The sequence below is a fragment of the Populus euphratica genome, unplaced genomic scaffold (genome assembly GCF_000495115.2).
Source record: "Populus euphratica unplaced genomic scaffold, PopEup_1.0 scaffold22.1, whole genome shotgun sequence".
NCBI lineage: Eukaryota > Viridiplantae > Streptophyta > Magnoliopsida > Malpighiales > Salicaceae > Populus > Populus euphratica.
The window spans coordinates 1,235,072-1,251,001 of NW_011499863.1; the positions used below are offsets into that span (position 1 = coordinate 1,235,072).

General features: G+C 33.6%; 3 protein-coding genes across 4 annotated transcripts; all 3 read right to left on the reverse strand.

Annotated features, from left to right (window-relative positions):
- Positions 1 to 3,488: 3,488 nt before the first annotated feature.
- Positions 3,489 to 4,736, reverse strand: LOC105125416 (RING-H2 finger protein ATL70-like). Its single transcript, XM_011025840.1, has one exon. The coding sequence runs from the start codon at positions 4,179 to 4,181 to the stop codon at positions 3,684 to 3,686; it is 498 nt and encodes a 165-aa protein (XP_011024142.1). The 5' UTR covers positions 4,182 to 4,736; the 3' UTR covers positions 3,489 to 3,683.
- Positions 4,737 to 8,912: 4,176 nt separating this feature from the next.
- Positions 8,913 to 10,049, reverse strand: LOC105125415 (putative RING-H2 finger protein ATL71). The gene has a single exon (XM_011025839.1). The coding sequence runs from the start codon at positions 9,656 to 9,658 to the stop codon at positions 9,218 to 9,220; it is 441 nt and encodes a 146-aa protein (XP_011024141.1). The 5' UTR covers positions 9,659 to 10,049; the 3' UTR covers positions 8,913 to 9,217.
- Positions 10,050 to 11,441: 1,392 nt separating this feature from the next.
- Positions 11,442 to 14,641, reverse strand: LOC105125417 (dnaJ protein homolog). Of its 2 annotated transcripts, none has more exons than XM_011025841.1 (7): positions 14,486 to 14,641; positions 14,025 to 14,194; positions 13,378 to 13,552; positions 13,150 to 13,291; positions 12,762 to 13,038; positions 12,474 to 12,672; positions 11,442 to 12,035 (listed from the first exon to the last, which is right to left on the reverse strand). In XM_011025841.1, the coding sequence occupies exons 2-7, from the start codon at positions 14,172 to 14,174 to the stop codon at positions 11,710 to 11,712; spliced, it is 1,269 nt and encodes a 422-aa protein (XP_011024143.1). In that variant the 5' UTR covers positions 14,175 to 14,194; positions 14,486 to 14,641; the 3' UTR covers positions 11,442 to 11,709. The 2 variants fall into 2 exon arrangements, with proteins under 2 accessions (XP_011024143.1, XP_011024144.1); XM_011025842.1 differs by lacking the exon at positions 14,486 to 14,641 and adding an exon at positions 14,347 to 14,434.
- Between the last annotated feature and the right edge of the window lie 1,289 nt (positions 14,642 to 15,930).

The window sequence follows — 15,930 nt, forward strand, 5'->3', positions numbered from 1 at the left end:
TTTTTTTACAATACTTAGCTTTATTAGCTTCAAAACTTTGTAGTTTGCACAATTACAATGGTCTGAAGAAAATTTCTGCAGTCAGAATAAGTTTTCCAGCAAAACCTCTTAATGCACAAACCATAGAAACCATGTACCAAAGAATTCTCGCTGAGGTGGCCTGGAAGGCGAGTTTCGACATACGGGGCAAGTAGTATGCAGCTTGAACCATGGATCAATGCACCGTGAATGGAAAAGGTAATTACACTCAGGCAAAAGTAGCATCAAGTCACTATCTGTCTAGTGCAAATTGAGTTAATCTCAAACTTGATTGGTTTCCTAGCGTGTCAAGCTCTGGAAATATTGAGTTTGATGCGAGTTAAATTCAGATGTTTTTTGTATAGTCAACCACGTTCAAAGAAACATGGACGAGTCAGTCAACTAAGTCTAGAGTAATGTGAGTCTGACAAAAATATCAAACCTAGTGCACTTAAACTTAACAATACGTCAAATACATAATAATATGGGCCTCACAAATATGTCAACCTAATATAATTGAATTTAACAATCTATCAAGTCAAGACAGCATGGGTCTAGTAAAGATACTAAACCCAAAATATTTGGACTCGATAATTAGTCAAATTCAAGGTAACAAACCTCCTTCTTTGACATATCCAGGAAAATAACCAACCTTCCTTAGGTCTTATCTTGGGAAAGAATTCATTCTTTATACATTTAGCTATATTTAACATTTTAAACTTTAATCTCTCTACGCTTTTATAAGTGTATAAAAATTATATAAGAACCCATTATATTCTCATTAAACATTAGTATAGATGTAAGAGATATTTGTCTCTCATTAGATACTATCAAGGTAAGATTATACTCACCCTCTTTTTTACAAAAATACAAGACTCATGAGTTATAAATATATCATGAGACCTACAAAATAAAGGTTCACAATCTTAATTTTTTACTGCATATATATTTTCAAAACATCTTTCTCTAGAATATTCTTGTATTTTCTCTCTCTAAAAAAATATTTATTCAAGTATCGAAAAGTTTTACCTCCACCAAAAAGAATATTTTGCAGGTACTAATCACGAACAACTTTATAATACCAAGGACCAAGTATAAGCTAGGAAGAATGGAGAAGATTGTTACAATCAATTAATTAACCGATTATTCAACTTAAGAGCTCCAATGCCAAGCTATGATGTTTTGAATTAAAAGAGATAGGAAAAGGCAACAAAATCAATGGAGGCTTAAAATGTGGGTATAAATAAATGAGGGGTAGTGTGGTTATTGAATAAACATAATAAGTATAAATAGAAAAGAGAGAGAGAGAGAGAGAGAGAGAGAGAGATCTGAAATTAAGAGTGAAAAATTGACGAGAGAAAAGAAGAAAAGGGGAAGAAGAAGAAGAAGAGAAGAGGGAAAGATATGGAAAATAGAAGAAAATTAAAGAAAATAAGTTTAAAGGTAAGATTTAGGTTGTTAAATGTATAAATGTGTGTTCTTTGAGCTTTAAATTTTTATTTTGATAAGTGTTAGGGTTTTGAAGATTGTGTTTTGGATTGATTGATGAATTAATTTGAATATTATCAGTTGTTTAGTTGATTTTAAAAGATTTTAAGTAAAGATAATGATTTTGAGTTATGATTTGTGTTAATGATGAATTTTGAATTAGAAATTTTAAGATAGCAGTAGGTTTTCTATTAAAATTTTGGCTTTGAGGTTGAAGATAATAAAATTTTGGTTGGGTCCCTTTAATTTGTGAAAATTACATTTTAGTCCCTTAACTTTTAAAAATTTACAAATTAGCCTCTGAAGCATATTCAGATATTCTGGACAGAATAAAAGATGAATTATGGGCATAATTAAAGTATAGTTATGAATTTTTAACGCTTTCAATTTGGTCCTCCCATTTGACAAAAATCACAATTTGACCGTAAAATTTTGAAAAAATTATAGAATAGTCCCTGGAGCATAATTAGAGATTTTGGACATAGCCAATGATGAATTATGGATAGAATTCCACTATATTTATGAATTTATGATTATTTGGTCCTCTAATTTGACAAAGTTACAATTTGACCCTTAAAATATGATAAATTACATATTGGTTTCTAGCTATAATATTAGCTTTTTCAGATTATTTTGATGAATAATTGAGGTTTATTTAGTGAATTATTATCAAGTCTTATTATTTTTTTATTATGGAATAGATTTCGGGAAAACCGTTAATTTTTGGGTCTTTATGAAAAATAACTAGTTAGTTTAAAAATATATAGGGTTATGAAATAGATCCTTAGTTAAGTGTATTAAATAGATTGTATATTCGTTCGAGTTGTTTTTGAATATGTCTCCTTTATATTTTGATAATTTTGATATTTTATCGGTAGGACATTAATAGGATTTCCTTTGGCATTTGCTTTTGACAGCCATTTGCTTTCGAGTCAGACAAGTAAATAATTTTTTATATACATGAGAAATATTATAAATATTTGATTTATTAATATGAATTGGATAATGCTTTTTGATAATAAATATGTTGATTATTATCTTTATTATGATAAAACATGATCAATTGTTGAATATAAATTCTTGATATGAATCAATATATATATTTTGAATTGACTTCTGAATTGATAGCTTCTTATTTTATCGATGTCATGAGTTGAGACTTGAGATATGAATATGTTTGTTTAATTATGATTATAAATCTATAGTATACTGGTCAGAATATCCATATTAACAGGATAATGTTAATCTTTGTGCATATTATATCTGAACTCTATTTAGTCAGGGTAGTTACATGTGGATTAATAATCTCACAGTACAGAGCCTCATGCTTATTGTATTTTTATTTTCTAAGAAGCTTTACTATATGATATTTTTGTTATAGCTTATTTAAGAAACCTTTTTATAAGAACCTAGAACTATATATATATTCCTCATTGTTATATTACCTCGTGTGTGTGTGTCTATTGAATGTTATCTACTCACTGAATTGTTGAACTTATCATTTTATTATTTATTCTTTTTAGACTTATAACTTGATAGCAGGTCATTTTTGTTGACCTTTAAAACCTACTTTTTTTTGTTGTAATTTAGACATTTTCTTTTATGTTTAATTAGTGCTCCACAATTATGAATTTGTATTAACTCTTGTATTAAAATAATTAAATTATTATGAAGTTAGTTTTGTTATTAATGTTATGTTGAACTCTGATATATTGACTTATTTGAAGGATAAGTTTGTATATAAATTTAAGTTTGCATAGATATGGCGCCTTGAAAAAAAAAATCTTATTTATATACTAGTTATGAATCTAGAAATTGGATCATGACACAAGCTAATTGAATTTTTAGAAAATCATCACCGGCTTAGTCTCTTAGTTTTTCCATCATTCTTAGGAAACCCTTTTTGCTTCAAACCTTGTTAGTTTCATTTGGCGGCCATCGATGACACATAACATGAAGCAAAATATGAGCTGATCTGAGAGTTGTCATATGTTCCACATCCGATTTGACTGTCTAAATTAAATCCCTACATGATTGCCATAAACATCATGTTAAAATCTCTGTTATACTGTAGAGAATTACACTACTTTAATATCTGCACAAAATGTCTAAAAACACTAGAAAACCTCAGATTGACCCCACAAGAAATTGGAAAAACTAAGATGCAATCTCTTGAATCAATAACTGCTCACTGCCAATGGTGCCTCTTCAGCAAGAGGAGCCGACAAAGTGGTTGGCATAGGAGATTTCCGACAAATCGGACATGTAGGATGCAGCCTTAACCAACAGTCCACACATTTGAGATGAAAAACATGGCCACAATCAGGCAACAACCTTATCATGTCGCTATCCTTGTAGTCCCCTAAGCATATAGAGCAGCAAGAAGGTAGTAAATCATTACCCCTGGGTTCTAACCTTGCTTTTGAATAGGGCAACTTGGGGTAGCTTGCAAGACTGGCTTCGTTGAGACCGAGTTCCGTCACAATGGAGTCATGGTCAGTGATGAAGTCGCCTTGGTTTGTAGCTGTGTGTGGGGGAGAATCTACTCCACGGGTGCAGAAATACGCGGCCAGAGTTATGCTTAAGATCAAAAATAGGACACCTGAAGACATTCCGATAGCATATGCGTATCCATTCATACCTGAGGAGCCACTGTATTCCGTGGAGTTGTCCATGTTTCTTGAACTATTCAGCTGTGTTTAGGGTTTGATCTATAGGATTAAGTATGTATAGAGGGAGATATGGGAAAGGAGAGAGGGATGGAGAGTTGGAGAGAGAAAGAAAGACGAGTAAGCTCTGACAATATTAGGAAGTACTTTGTACCTGGAGATTGTTTGGTAATTCTGAAGTTGTGGAGTTATTACCTGGCATTTGTCAACGTTTCTGTCACTATTATGGGAAAGATTCATGATTTTTGGTCCAAGCGTTATCCTTTAACAGAAATTTCAATGTGAATATAAGCATTGTTTATTTGACAAACAAAGATCTTGTGAAAGCAATAAATACTGCCGTTTTTTCTTAGAAATATGAGGTTCTTGAGTCATCCCAAGTGAATTGGCAGCGAAAGGTCAAATTTCGAGCAGTGTGGCTCGCAAAAAACTTTCTAGTTTTCCATAGAATTTGGGACAGGAGAAAATTTCTTTCTGCTGGTCTTTTCCCTGTTTGGGCAGAGTAACCCTAAACCATCAAGGCCAGAGTAGGATAAGAGGTGCTGAATTCGTGTTTCGTCACCGAGGTGTGGATGTTGATTGTAAGAACTTTGTGTCATTAGCAATGTCATACCAAAATTGACTGGAACAACATCGTTGTTAGTCCAGTTCTGGTAACATGGGAATTGCTACATGAGCAACCAAAAAACCATAGTAACCAGTTCTTAGCAAGAGGGACAATGAATAAGAACATCACCTATTTTTTATTATTTTTGACTTATGATCAAACTAAACCACATACAACACAAATCACGAATCCCACTTGAGTATACCGTTCCCAAATTCCATGCTACATATGGTATCCTCTCAAAAGTTCAGGATTTTGCCACAGAAAAATTAAGAACATAGTCAGGAAGAGTTCAATGCAGAGCAACAAAACGACAAGCTCTTTAGCTATTTTGAAAACAAGGGAATTTCTGTTTGTCTGTCTCATGCTAGAACAATGTCTAGAAGCGAAGTAAAACCCGAACTTTTACCCTAAATCCAGCCTAAATTAACTTAATTATATAAGAAAAAGTTACAAGTTTCCTCTCTTTTAATTCGAAACTCTTTTAATTCTTATGGCTGCCGTAACCTTCCTCTCTTCAAACCAAAAATTTTAATTTTTTATTTTGCATTTCTTGTTCAAAAAAAGTAAAAATAACAAGTAAATTATCTTTTTATATTAATTTCAATTATAATTTGTTTATAAAATGATTAAAAAAGATATTAGGGTTTATAAGAATTAGAAGTTTATATTGTTAAAATTGATTTGTGATTATTAAGGATTTAATGTTAGGTAATTGATTAGTATGTTGTTAGAAATAAGAATTTATAAGTTGATTTATTTAAATTAATTTTTACGGGATTAAGAAATTTATTTTAACCTTACTGAAAAATCTGAACAAAATGGTCTTAAGATTGAAGATGATCAAATTTTATTTTGGTCATTCATTTATAAAAATTTAAGTTTAGTCCCTAAACTTTGAAAAAATTAGAAAGTGACCTTTAAATATATTTTGAGATTCTAGAAATTGTTATTATGAGGTTAAGGATGATAAATCTCAGTTTGATAATTGATTTGAAATATTTTAAGTTTGATCCCTTAATTTTAGTAATTTACATTTTAGTCCTAAACTTTATAAAAATTATAGTTCGGTCCCTATTTCATTCTATATAGAATTAAGGGTGGTTTATGAGTGGCATTTCATTACGATTATGTATTTATAGTTTGGTCCTCCAATTTTAGTAAAATTACATTCTGGTCTCTGTTTTGAAAAATTATCGTTTTAGTTCCTAAACGTAGAAGATTAAACCTAATTTTCTTTTATGCATTGGAATATTTTATTTGTATTATTTTGAATTGCTCTTGAGTATATTTTGTATATTTGTTGTAAGTTCTTTTAAAGATCCTCAATAGATTTTTCGGTTATTTTATCTGAAATTTCTTTTAATCTATATTTTTTCAAGTGAGTAAGATAATATTTAATATGCATATAATATAAATATATATATATATATATATATATATATGTTGATTATACGATGAGTAGTACTAGTTAATTTATTGAATATTTATATATGTTTTTTTATTTTTCGAGTACTCATTTATTCTTGAATTGCACTCGTATTCCGTCAAACTAAATTCTATTTGATATGATATATATTTTTTTGATGATCATGTGTATACCTATTATATCTTGATGTAGGACTTGTCAGTAACTCCATACTAACAAAGAGTAATTAGATTATGTGCACATAGTCATCTTCGAGTTTTATTTGGTCATCTTCAAGTATCATTTGATCTCTTACATGTATTCCACTACTTTATGATAATATGTTTAGTTTATATATGTATATCAAGATAAATTGACTTATAAACTATTAATATCTAAAATATATATTAAATGTTATTTTCTCAATGAATTGGTTTAACTCACCCCTTCATTCTTAATAGTATTATAAGTTTTTAATTTCTAATAGCAGGTAAATTTTGTTAAGTGTTCTTGTTTCTTCAGTTTTAATCAATATGTCTTATTTATTTTGCAAGGTTTTCCTTTTAGTTTTGATTTGATGTTTTAGATACTTTATTGTTAACTTGTTTTAATTAAGTTTGGATTTTGACAATATAATAAATATTATAAATTATTGCTTTTATTTTAATTATTGATGAGAAATTTTAAACTATTTTTTGGTTTTATTAGTTTTAATAATATAATATTTTTAAAAATTATAAAATGTTACATATTTTTTAATAACTTACTTTTTTAATATATCTGTTCTGTTCTGAAAGTTATTATAGGTAAATTGTTCTTTTAACATGACTCCTACATTACCAGCGATTCGGGATGGCAAGCTATATGTTTTTTTTCCACCACAAAGATCTCTTAAATAGTCCAAAACAGTACCAGTTAACCAATGGATTAAATTCTCTCTACCAAGTAACAAAGAAACCACAAAGTGTAATGAAAGTTGCCTGGGTTGGTCACTTTCCCTGGTTGGAATTTACGAGGAGCTTCCTGCCATCCAGATGAGTCAATGTAGACTTTAACCTGCAGAATGCCTCTGTGAGCGACAAGGCGTGCTCAGCACATATGACTTGAACTTCCCTGGTTGGAATTTATAAGAAGCTTCTGGCTATCCAGAATAGTCAATGTAGACTTTTAACCTGCAGAGGACCTCTATAAGCGACAAGGTGTGCTCAACGCATAGGAATTGAACCCAAGACCTCACTTCCACTCATTTGAGTGAAAATCATGACGCTAAACATCATTTGGTGGCCAGCTTGAAGGTTGATTACTAGCTAGGTACCTAACCTCCATTTGTTGAGAAAAAGTAGGCACGGGCAAGTTCCGGCATATTGGGCATGTATGATTCAGGCATTCAGCCTTGACCAGATGTCCACACAATTAAGATGAAAAGTGCGGCATCAATGAGCAATAAACTTAACACATCACTGACTATATAGTCCCCCAAGCATACAGAACAGCAAGAATCTAGTGAATGGTTAACCTTTTGTTGAGACTTTTCTTGTGAATATAGCAACTTAGGATAGCTTGCAAGATTGGCTTCATCAAGGCCGGGATTAATTGCAACGGAGCCTTGGTCAGTAATGGAGCTGCCTTCGTTGCTGGGGGTGATGAGTCTAGAAGGATCTTGTATGCCATGGGTGCAGATGTAGGAGGCAAAATTTATGATAATGATCAAAAGTAGGATGCCAAAAGAAATTCCCATGGCACATCCTATACCACAAAAACTTGACTGATGACTCTGCTCGGGGGAGCTGTTCATGCTTCCTGAACTATTCAACTGTGCATAGGAGGGAGGGAGAAGTGGGGCTGTGAAATTTTAGATGTACAAGGTCTGAGTTCTGACAGTCTCTGGGAGTAACTACCTGGTGATTGTTTCAATGCGTGGTTCCCAAGTTATTTATTTGTCAATAGGTTACGTGTCTTTCATGGCACCAGGCACAAGCTATAACCTTTACCAAACAAATTTCAACTTGGGATATCAGAAAGACTATGAATTATTGTGAAATAAAGATTGTCAAATTGACTTGAAAGAAGCCTCCTGTGAGAACAATAGATGTCTTCCTAGAAAGTGTTCTTTGAATCTTTCCAAGTGAAATGCATATAAGAAGCCCTATGAAAGAGGCCACTTGATCAATAACTGAAGTTGAGGTTTAAGAAAAATGTTTTAGATAATTCCACTCTATTTGGGGCAGGAAGGAATTCTTATGGGTGAAAAATGAACAACTAAACCACTTCTGTGCGCATATAGGGTACAGGCGCACCCTATCTACCTGGATGGAACAACATAAACATTTTACATACAATAGCAAAAAAAACTGTCACGGATTTCTGTGTCCTTAAATTTGTCTCGAACCAAGACTGACTGAAAGAAACATCAGCACTCTCAGTCCAGTTCGGAAAGAGATGAACAGACTAATGAGTTCCGAAGGAGTTAAATGGAGGAATGCATAGAAACTCTCATCAATGCTCATGTGATTCAACGAACAACTTTGGCAAATATACACATCTTGCAAAGAGAGTGGCAGCAGAGAAAAGGCAGGTGGCAAGAACATGGGCAAGGTGCATGTGCTCAACGCATAGGACTTGGAAGAGCTACTTGTCGTTTGACTGGGTCAATATCATTCATCTAAAAATGGCAGTAGTTGCTTGAAAATTAAATGTATAATATTCAGGACAGCATGTTAGATAGTCAGAATAACAAATTTCAATCGTGTGATTATCTAATCTCAACTGAACAAAGAGCAGTAGTGGTTGGCAATGGCTTATGTTTTCTACAACATTAAGATAGAAATCATCTCAGTTAAAATATAGAGCTGTAATTAGCTACAAAACTTCGTGAAATTACAAGGATGCAAACAAAAGCTCTACAGTCATCACAAATTTGAGCAAAAAGTACTTTCAGTGCGTAAACTGTGCAAACCATGGATCAAAGAACACCCTGCGGGGTTCCCTGGAAGCTGTTTCGGTGACATTGCTTGGGATTCGTACAGGCTAGTTTCGACACATTGGGCAAGTAGTATGCAACTTCAACCACGGATCAATGCACTGTGCATGGAAAAGATGATCACAGTCAGGCAACAGCCGCAGCAACTCACTATCTTTATAGTCTGCCAAGCAAATCGAGCAACAGGAAGCAGCTACCGATTCATCACCCTTTTCAAGCTTTTCCTTTGCTTCAGAATAAAGCAGCTTTGGATAGGTATTGAGAGTGGCTTCATCCAGGCCTATTTCTATAATGACCGAGTCTTGATCATCTATGGACAAGGAACCATCATGATTAGAATGGCCTGCAGGTAATGGTTTCCTGGTGCAAAAATAATAAGCAAGAACGGCAATTGCTATTGCTGAAAGTACACCCATTGATATCCCAAAAATGAGAGCAAACCCTCCAAATCTTGGTGTGGATGACTCTATAGGACTACTGCTATTCATCTTCTTGAAATACCTACAGGGTTAGCTGGAAGTGCTTTTGTCTTGTAGAGGAATGGAAGGAAGTGAGGGCTTGAAAGAGATACATGAAGAGAATAAAGATTTGTTTAATGAATTGGCTTGGAGTTGTTTGCGGCTGTATGCAATGGCTTGGAGGCAGCAGGCAGCATTGTTTTTCAAATTTCAAGCGAGGAAGATAGACATGATGGAGAACAAGAGAGAAGGATCGGAGCCTCAAATCATCATCTTGTTAAAAAAAAATAATGCAACTTGCCTGTGTTCTTCTAATACTCAATGAATTGTCAATTCAAAAGGGTTAATTAAGGACATGTTGCACAATTTTCATTAATATAAATGATTAATTAAAGAAAGTACATTTAATCTCGATGCTCACGAATATGTATATATATTCACACATCGTGAAAAAAATATTTTTAAAGAAGCACAATTAAAAAAATAATTTTTAAATTAATATAATTTGACTAGTTGTGCAGTAAAACCCACGTAACTAGAGACAAGCATGTCTTACTTGGGGGGGGGGGGGGGGGACTTTGCTAGCCCTTTTTTCTTTTTTTTTTCATTTAGTTAACTTTAGTTTTATTATTATGATTATTTTATCTGTTGTTTTTGCACAAAAACAATTAACTAAAATTAATAATACAGATGAATAAAATTAAAACTCTGTAGAGTTAGTTGGGAAAAAGTTTTCTCGCGTGAAAAATAATTTCTCAGTGTTTTTGATCCTTTATTCTACTATAAAAGATTGGCACGAAACAAAAACCAGGGTAGTACTTATCTAGCAAATTGATTTACACTCAACATTACCGTCTTGTTAATTAACAAGGTAACGGGGACACGGGGATTGAGTGCAGATTTATTATATGTATTTATCTTTGTTCTTTCAGCAAAACAAGAGTTTATTTATTTTATGTTTTTTTATCCTCAAACACTAACTAAATATAATTCAAAAAATAATCTTCTCGTCAATAAATACAGATAGATGCATACACATGCACACACAGCAATTGTAAAATTAAATAGGCATTGAAACATGCATTACACAAGAAGATTGTCAGCGAATGCGGAGGGGTTTTAATGGAACCAGGGTAGCACTCATCAGCTCTACCATACTTGGATAGAACTAGCCCGCTGACAGTACCTGAGGGGGATCCCCATGTGCAGTAGAGCTGCTTATGTTTCCTGAAGCACTCTGCCCGTTCTCGTCTGATCAAATTATGCATGCGCACATGTGACAGTTCTTGGGAGCTGCTACCTGGAGAATGTTTGGTAGTTTTCATATGGAGTTATTGCCTGAATTTTCTACGTTTGTCACTTTACTTTCACATGAATGATTTTCTTTCGAGCATTATCCTTTTTCTGATAAATTTCAAGTTGGGTTCCAAATACAAGCATTTTTCAATTGACAAACAGACGATGAAATTGACTTGAATGTAGCCTCTTGTAAGTGCAGTAAATTCCGCCCATCATCTAGAAATTTGAGGTTCTTCTAGCGTTTCCAAGTTACTTGAAATATGCGCTCATAATTAAGGGCTGCAGACCCTCAGGCTTGAATGCAGTAATTTCAATCAGGATGTTGCATGCAACAGCTTCACAATACTAACATAAACATTGCCAAATTGCTAAGCCTGACCAAAGGAAATATTCCATAGGGGCACAAGGTTACCCCCCAGGCTACCCTGTGGCGATACGTTGTAGGATTACTAGTCCTATCCATAACTTCAAAGTGACATTCAGCAACTTGTGCCCGATCCAGAAAGAAGCAGCCTATATGGCAAACTATAAATCCAAAATTCAAGTACGAGTTGCACAGAAAAAAACACCAAGGAGCAGTTCTTGGAGATCTCTCAAAGGTTCAAATACTAGGTAATTGCCAGAGTCTGCAAACATAGGTGAAATCTCCATACAAGAAACTAGAAGTCTATCTCCTATCACAATGTTGAGAATCTTATTACTTAAATAATTGTCAAGCCCACATCAGTTCATCTTGATCCCATTCAGCTCTCTTCGATTCACAGTCATCCCCTGCTCATTGATTATTGCTGAGCACATTGCACCCTCTGGCCACCACCACTATGCATATCATCATCTTCGTCATATGCTTCTTGAGCCTGTTGTTGTTGCTTCCTCCTCATCTCCTCCTCAATGTTAACATCATGTAAAGTAGTTTCCTCACATTCATCAAGCTCCATGTCAGTAAGCTCAGCTGAGGTTCGTGGAGGAAGCATGGTCTCCAAGGCCTTGCACTGATCAAGGGACAGGGAGTCTGGGAAATCAACAGTGAAATGAATGTACAGTTTCCCCCTCATGAATGGCCTTTGGTACATTGGCATTCCTTCATCATTTATAGCCTTGAATTGATCTAGGACAAATAGGAGAACCATAAATTAGCAGCTATTAAGAATTGCCTGCCACCTTAAGCAACTTCTTGAAGAACAAAATCATTGACTTGTGATAACCACTAACTTATGATCGAACCAGACCACAACTACTACAATCTTAAAATTTACAAATGAATAATAAAAATAGAATTAGCCCAGCAGCACTCTTTAGCCAGTACAGTTCCCTAATTAAATAATCCACACAATACCCAGGATCTTGGCACACAGAAAATCCAAATACTAAGTTAGAAAGACTTCGATGCAAGAACACAATAAAAAAAAAAGGGGATGTACCATTTTAAACAAAAGAACTGTCTTGTGCTAGAAAAAAATTCATTAAAGCTCAAAAATAGTCAATCAATCACTTCTCGATTGAGAAGTCCAGAGCTAACAACAAAGAAAAGTATCATGGCACTTACCAGGTTTAACTACTTCCCCAGGTTGAGATTTTATCAGGAGCTGCCTTCCATCCAAATGGGTCAAAATGAACTGGAAGCCACAGAGTGCCTCTGCAAGAGAGAGGGTGTGCTCGACAAATAGGTCATCACCCTTTCTCTTAAACTTAGGGTGCTCCTTTTGTTGTAGGACAAAAACAATGTCCCCTGTAACGGTGTCAGGCTGCAAATAACAACACAAACAAATAAGAATGCAATTAGAAGATAAAAATCAAAATGCCAAACTCAAAAAAAGCATCCAGCTCATATTACAGCTTCATCAGCCTCTCCAGGGAAAGTAATCCTCTGTGCATTTTGCATGCCCTTCTCAACAACTACTTCCAAAACTTTTTTCTCTTGGACCACCTTCTCACCCTTGCATTGAGGGCAACGGTCCTTGTCATTAATTGCCTCACCAGTGCCCTTACAATCATTGCAAGGATGCTGCATTTGCTGGATCATAGAGGGACCAAGGTGTCTTATAGAGACCTTCATTCCAGAACCTTGGCAACCAGAACATTTCAATGATGCACCAGACTTGGAACCTTTACTGCATAGTTTCAAATGAAATAACCAGTCAGTTGTAAATAAATAAATTAATAAAATAAAATAAAAAATCAGCATGCCACAAGATGCAGCACAGTTTTCAGAAGACACTAACCCCTTGCACTTGGAGCAGATTACATTGCGTGAAAGAGATAGCTTCTTGGATGTACCGTTGTAAATATCTTCCAAGGATACTTTAAGAGGGTGGATCACATCCTCACCCCTCCTTTGCCTTCGGCCTCTGCTGCTACCACCTCCTGAATGATAGAATTTTTTTATGTCAATGTGATCAAAAAGTGGCACGCTCTGATAAACCAAAATGTTTAGTGGACATAAAACTTACCACCAAATGGATTGCCACCACCAAAGAAGGATTGAAAGATATCAAATGGATCATGGGCGCCACCGCCACCACTGCCGCCCATTCCTTCCTTGAGGGCATCCTCTCCATATTGATCATATATCTCGCGTTTCTCTGGGTCACTCAGAACCTCGTATGCTTGGGCCAACTCCTTGAACTGCAAGGCACACAGAAACCCCATGTATATATTTAATAAAAAAAAACCCTCCAATTGCAATGACTATGAAGAAAAATCAAATAACAGCACTCCCTTGTATGCATGACTTGTTTTTGCTTCACGCGAATTTCACTATACGAGTCTCATTCTTTAAGTAGAAAAGTTAATGACAAACTATAAACCAAAATTTTTTGATGCGGAAAACAAATAAGCTATTAACTATAAATCAAACAGGGCCGCTATCAGGTGTTTACAAGCCCAAGAGCAATAGACCATAAAACAAACTAGAACCTATATTCACAGAAGCATTATTTGCAATCATAATGACCCACTAAAGTAGAGCAGATCTGTTAGCAATTTGTCCAAATTAAAACTCAAATCAACAGAACCAAAAACCACCCACATAAATCATCCAGTCAAGATCAACACATGCCAGTTAAACAGGATAATTCATCAAGATTAAAAGATAAACCTTTTCAGGATCACCACCCTTATCAGGATGGTTCTTGATAGCTGCTTTCCTGTAAGCCTTTTTTAAATCATCTTGTGAAGCACTCTTTGAGACTCCAAGAATCTCGTAGTACTTGGTATTGTCGCTTTTCTTTGGTGCTCTCCCAAACATTTTTTATATCAATTTAAATCCTGCACAAACAAAACTCTTCAAGATCAATAATCATTTAAAAAAATGAAAATTTGAACTTCTTTGAAGAAATAATAAGTACCCAGAATTAAAATCACGTTCAAGAATCTAATGATACTATAAAGATCAGGTATTTTAGAAAAATAAAGAGTACCCGGATGCAAAAACAAGGTCAAGAAGCTAAAAACACTATAAATATTTGATCTTTACGAGATAAAAAAGAGCCAGACGCAAGATCAAGAAACTCTCAAGGACTACAAAGATGCAAACTTTTCCAACATAAATTAACGTACAGCGGGTTAGATTATAGGGTCAAGGAGAGCCACAAGACAGACGGCGAGACAGAGAGGGGGATTGAAGAGAAATCAGATCCGTGTACTTAAAGGAAAGAAGGAATGGACGGTGGAGATTTGATTGTTTGGAGGGCTAGATGGTGGGCAGATTTTATTTTTATTAGAGAAATTCCGATTTTTGGTTTTGGGGTTTTAGAGGTGGAAATAGAAGGATCTAGAATTCTCTTGAAGGCTTTTTGGGTTCTAGGGTGAATCGGGGCCATTGATTTGGTCAATATCCTGTAATGTTTGCCACCTAGAAAATATTTTTTATAAAGGATCGAAATTAAAAAGAAAAAGCAAGAAGCAAGATGTAATCAAATGTGGTGGGTGTTTCCTGGAAAAGTGTGGGAAATGGGAGGAAAGCATCCTTTTAGTGGTTTTCTTCATTGTTTTGTTCTCCCATTGACCTTGTTAAGGGCCTCCTATAATGGGTCGAATTTGGAATACATAAATGAATTCATGAGAGAGAAGTAGTTTTTTTATAAGATAAATATTCTATTTATGAATGTTGATTAAAAATAATAGAAGTTTTTTTCTCAAGGTTGAATAGATTTTTCAAGGTTTTTTTTCTTTTTTTTTTGTCCAATTGATTAAAAAAATGGAGGAAAAGACATGCATTGTTCATGCAGATCTCCATTTAAAGAAAAAATACATGTGTGATTGATTGTTGCCATGTGAGATGGATTCTTTAATAAAAATAAATTTGAAAATTCATCACTCCTTGAAAACTTTTAGCCATGCATTATACACATCATAGTTGAAGACAATAGTGATTTAGAATAACTATCAATATTTAGCTAATGTGGTAAAAATATTTTTTAATTAAAATAATATTTTTTTTGTTTTTTATTTTTGATATTATCATATTAAGATTATTAAAAAAACATGTACAAATATTAATTTGATTTTTTTACATAAAAAATTTTAAAAACGAGTTGAAGCACAGAAACAATACATTTCTACTCACCCTCTCAAATAAACAAAGGAAAGAGAGAGAAACAGAAATGAGAGAATTAAAAAAAAATAAACATAAATGAAATATTATTCTTTTATAGTTCACAGTGTATTTTTTATTTCATCGTCTAACTAAATCTCCAAAGTCAATAGTGGTAATTACTCTTTTAGCACTGTAAATTTTTTTCATCAAATACAAGTTTGATTTTGTGTCTGTTGAAATTAAAAAAAAAAATTGAATTCATTATGACCAAATATTCCCCACTAGAGGAAGTAATTTAGGATAATAATAACTAATGTGAATTCATGCTAACTGAGATTTAAAAATCCAAGTTTACAGTGGTTTTATTTTTATATTTTAAAAGTATTTAAAAAAATTATTTTTTTCTTCAAATTAATATTTTTTTTATGTTTTTAAATTATTTTAATATGTTGATATTAAAAATAAA

What these genes read in the sequence shown, in the direction of transcription:
- LOC105125416 (XM_011025840.1), bottom strand. Translation starts at nt 4,181, where the DNA reads ATGGACAACTCCACGGAATACAGTGGCTCCTCAGGTATGAATGGATAC.
- LOC105125415 (XM_011025839.1), bottom strand. Translation starts at nt 9,658, where the DNA reads ATGAATAGCAGTAGTCCTATAGAGTCATCCACACCAAGATTTGGAGGG.
- LOC105125417 (XM_011025841.1), bottom strand. Translation starts at nt 14,174, where the DNA reads ATGTTTGGGAGAGCACCAAAGAAAAGCGACAATACCAAGTACTACGAG. An exon ending in TGGTGGCAATCCATTTGGTG is followed by an intron (nt 13,292 to 13,377) that starts GTAAGTTTTATG and finishes TCTATCATTCAG; the next exon opens with GAGGTGGTAGCAGCAGAGGC. An exon ending in TGGGGAAGTAGTTAAACCTG is followed by an intron (nt 12,036 to 12,473) that starts GTAAGTGCCATG and finishes TATTTGTCCTAG; the next exon opens with ATCAATTCAAGGCTATAAAT.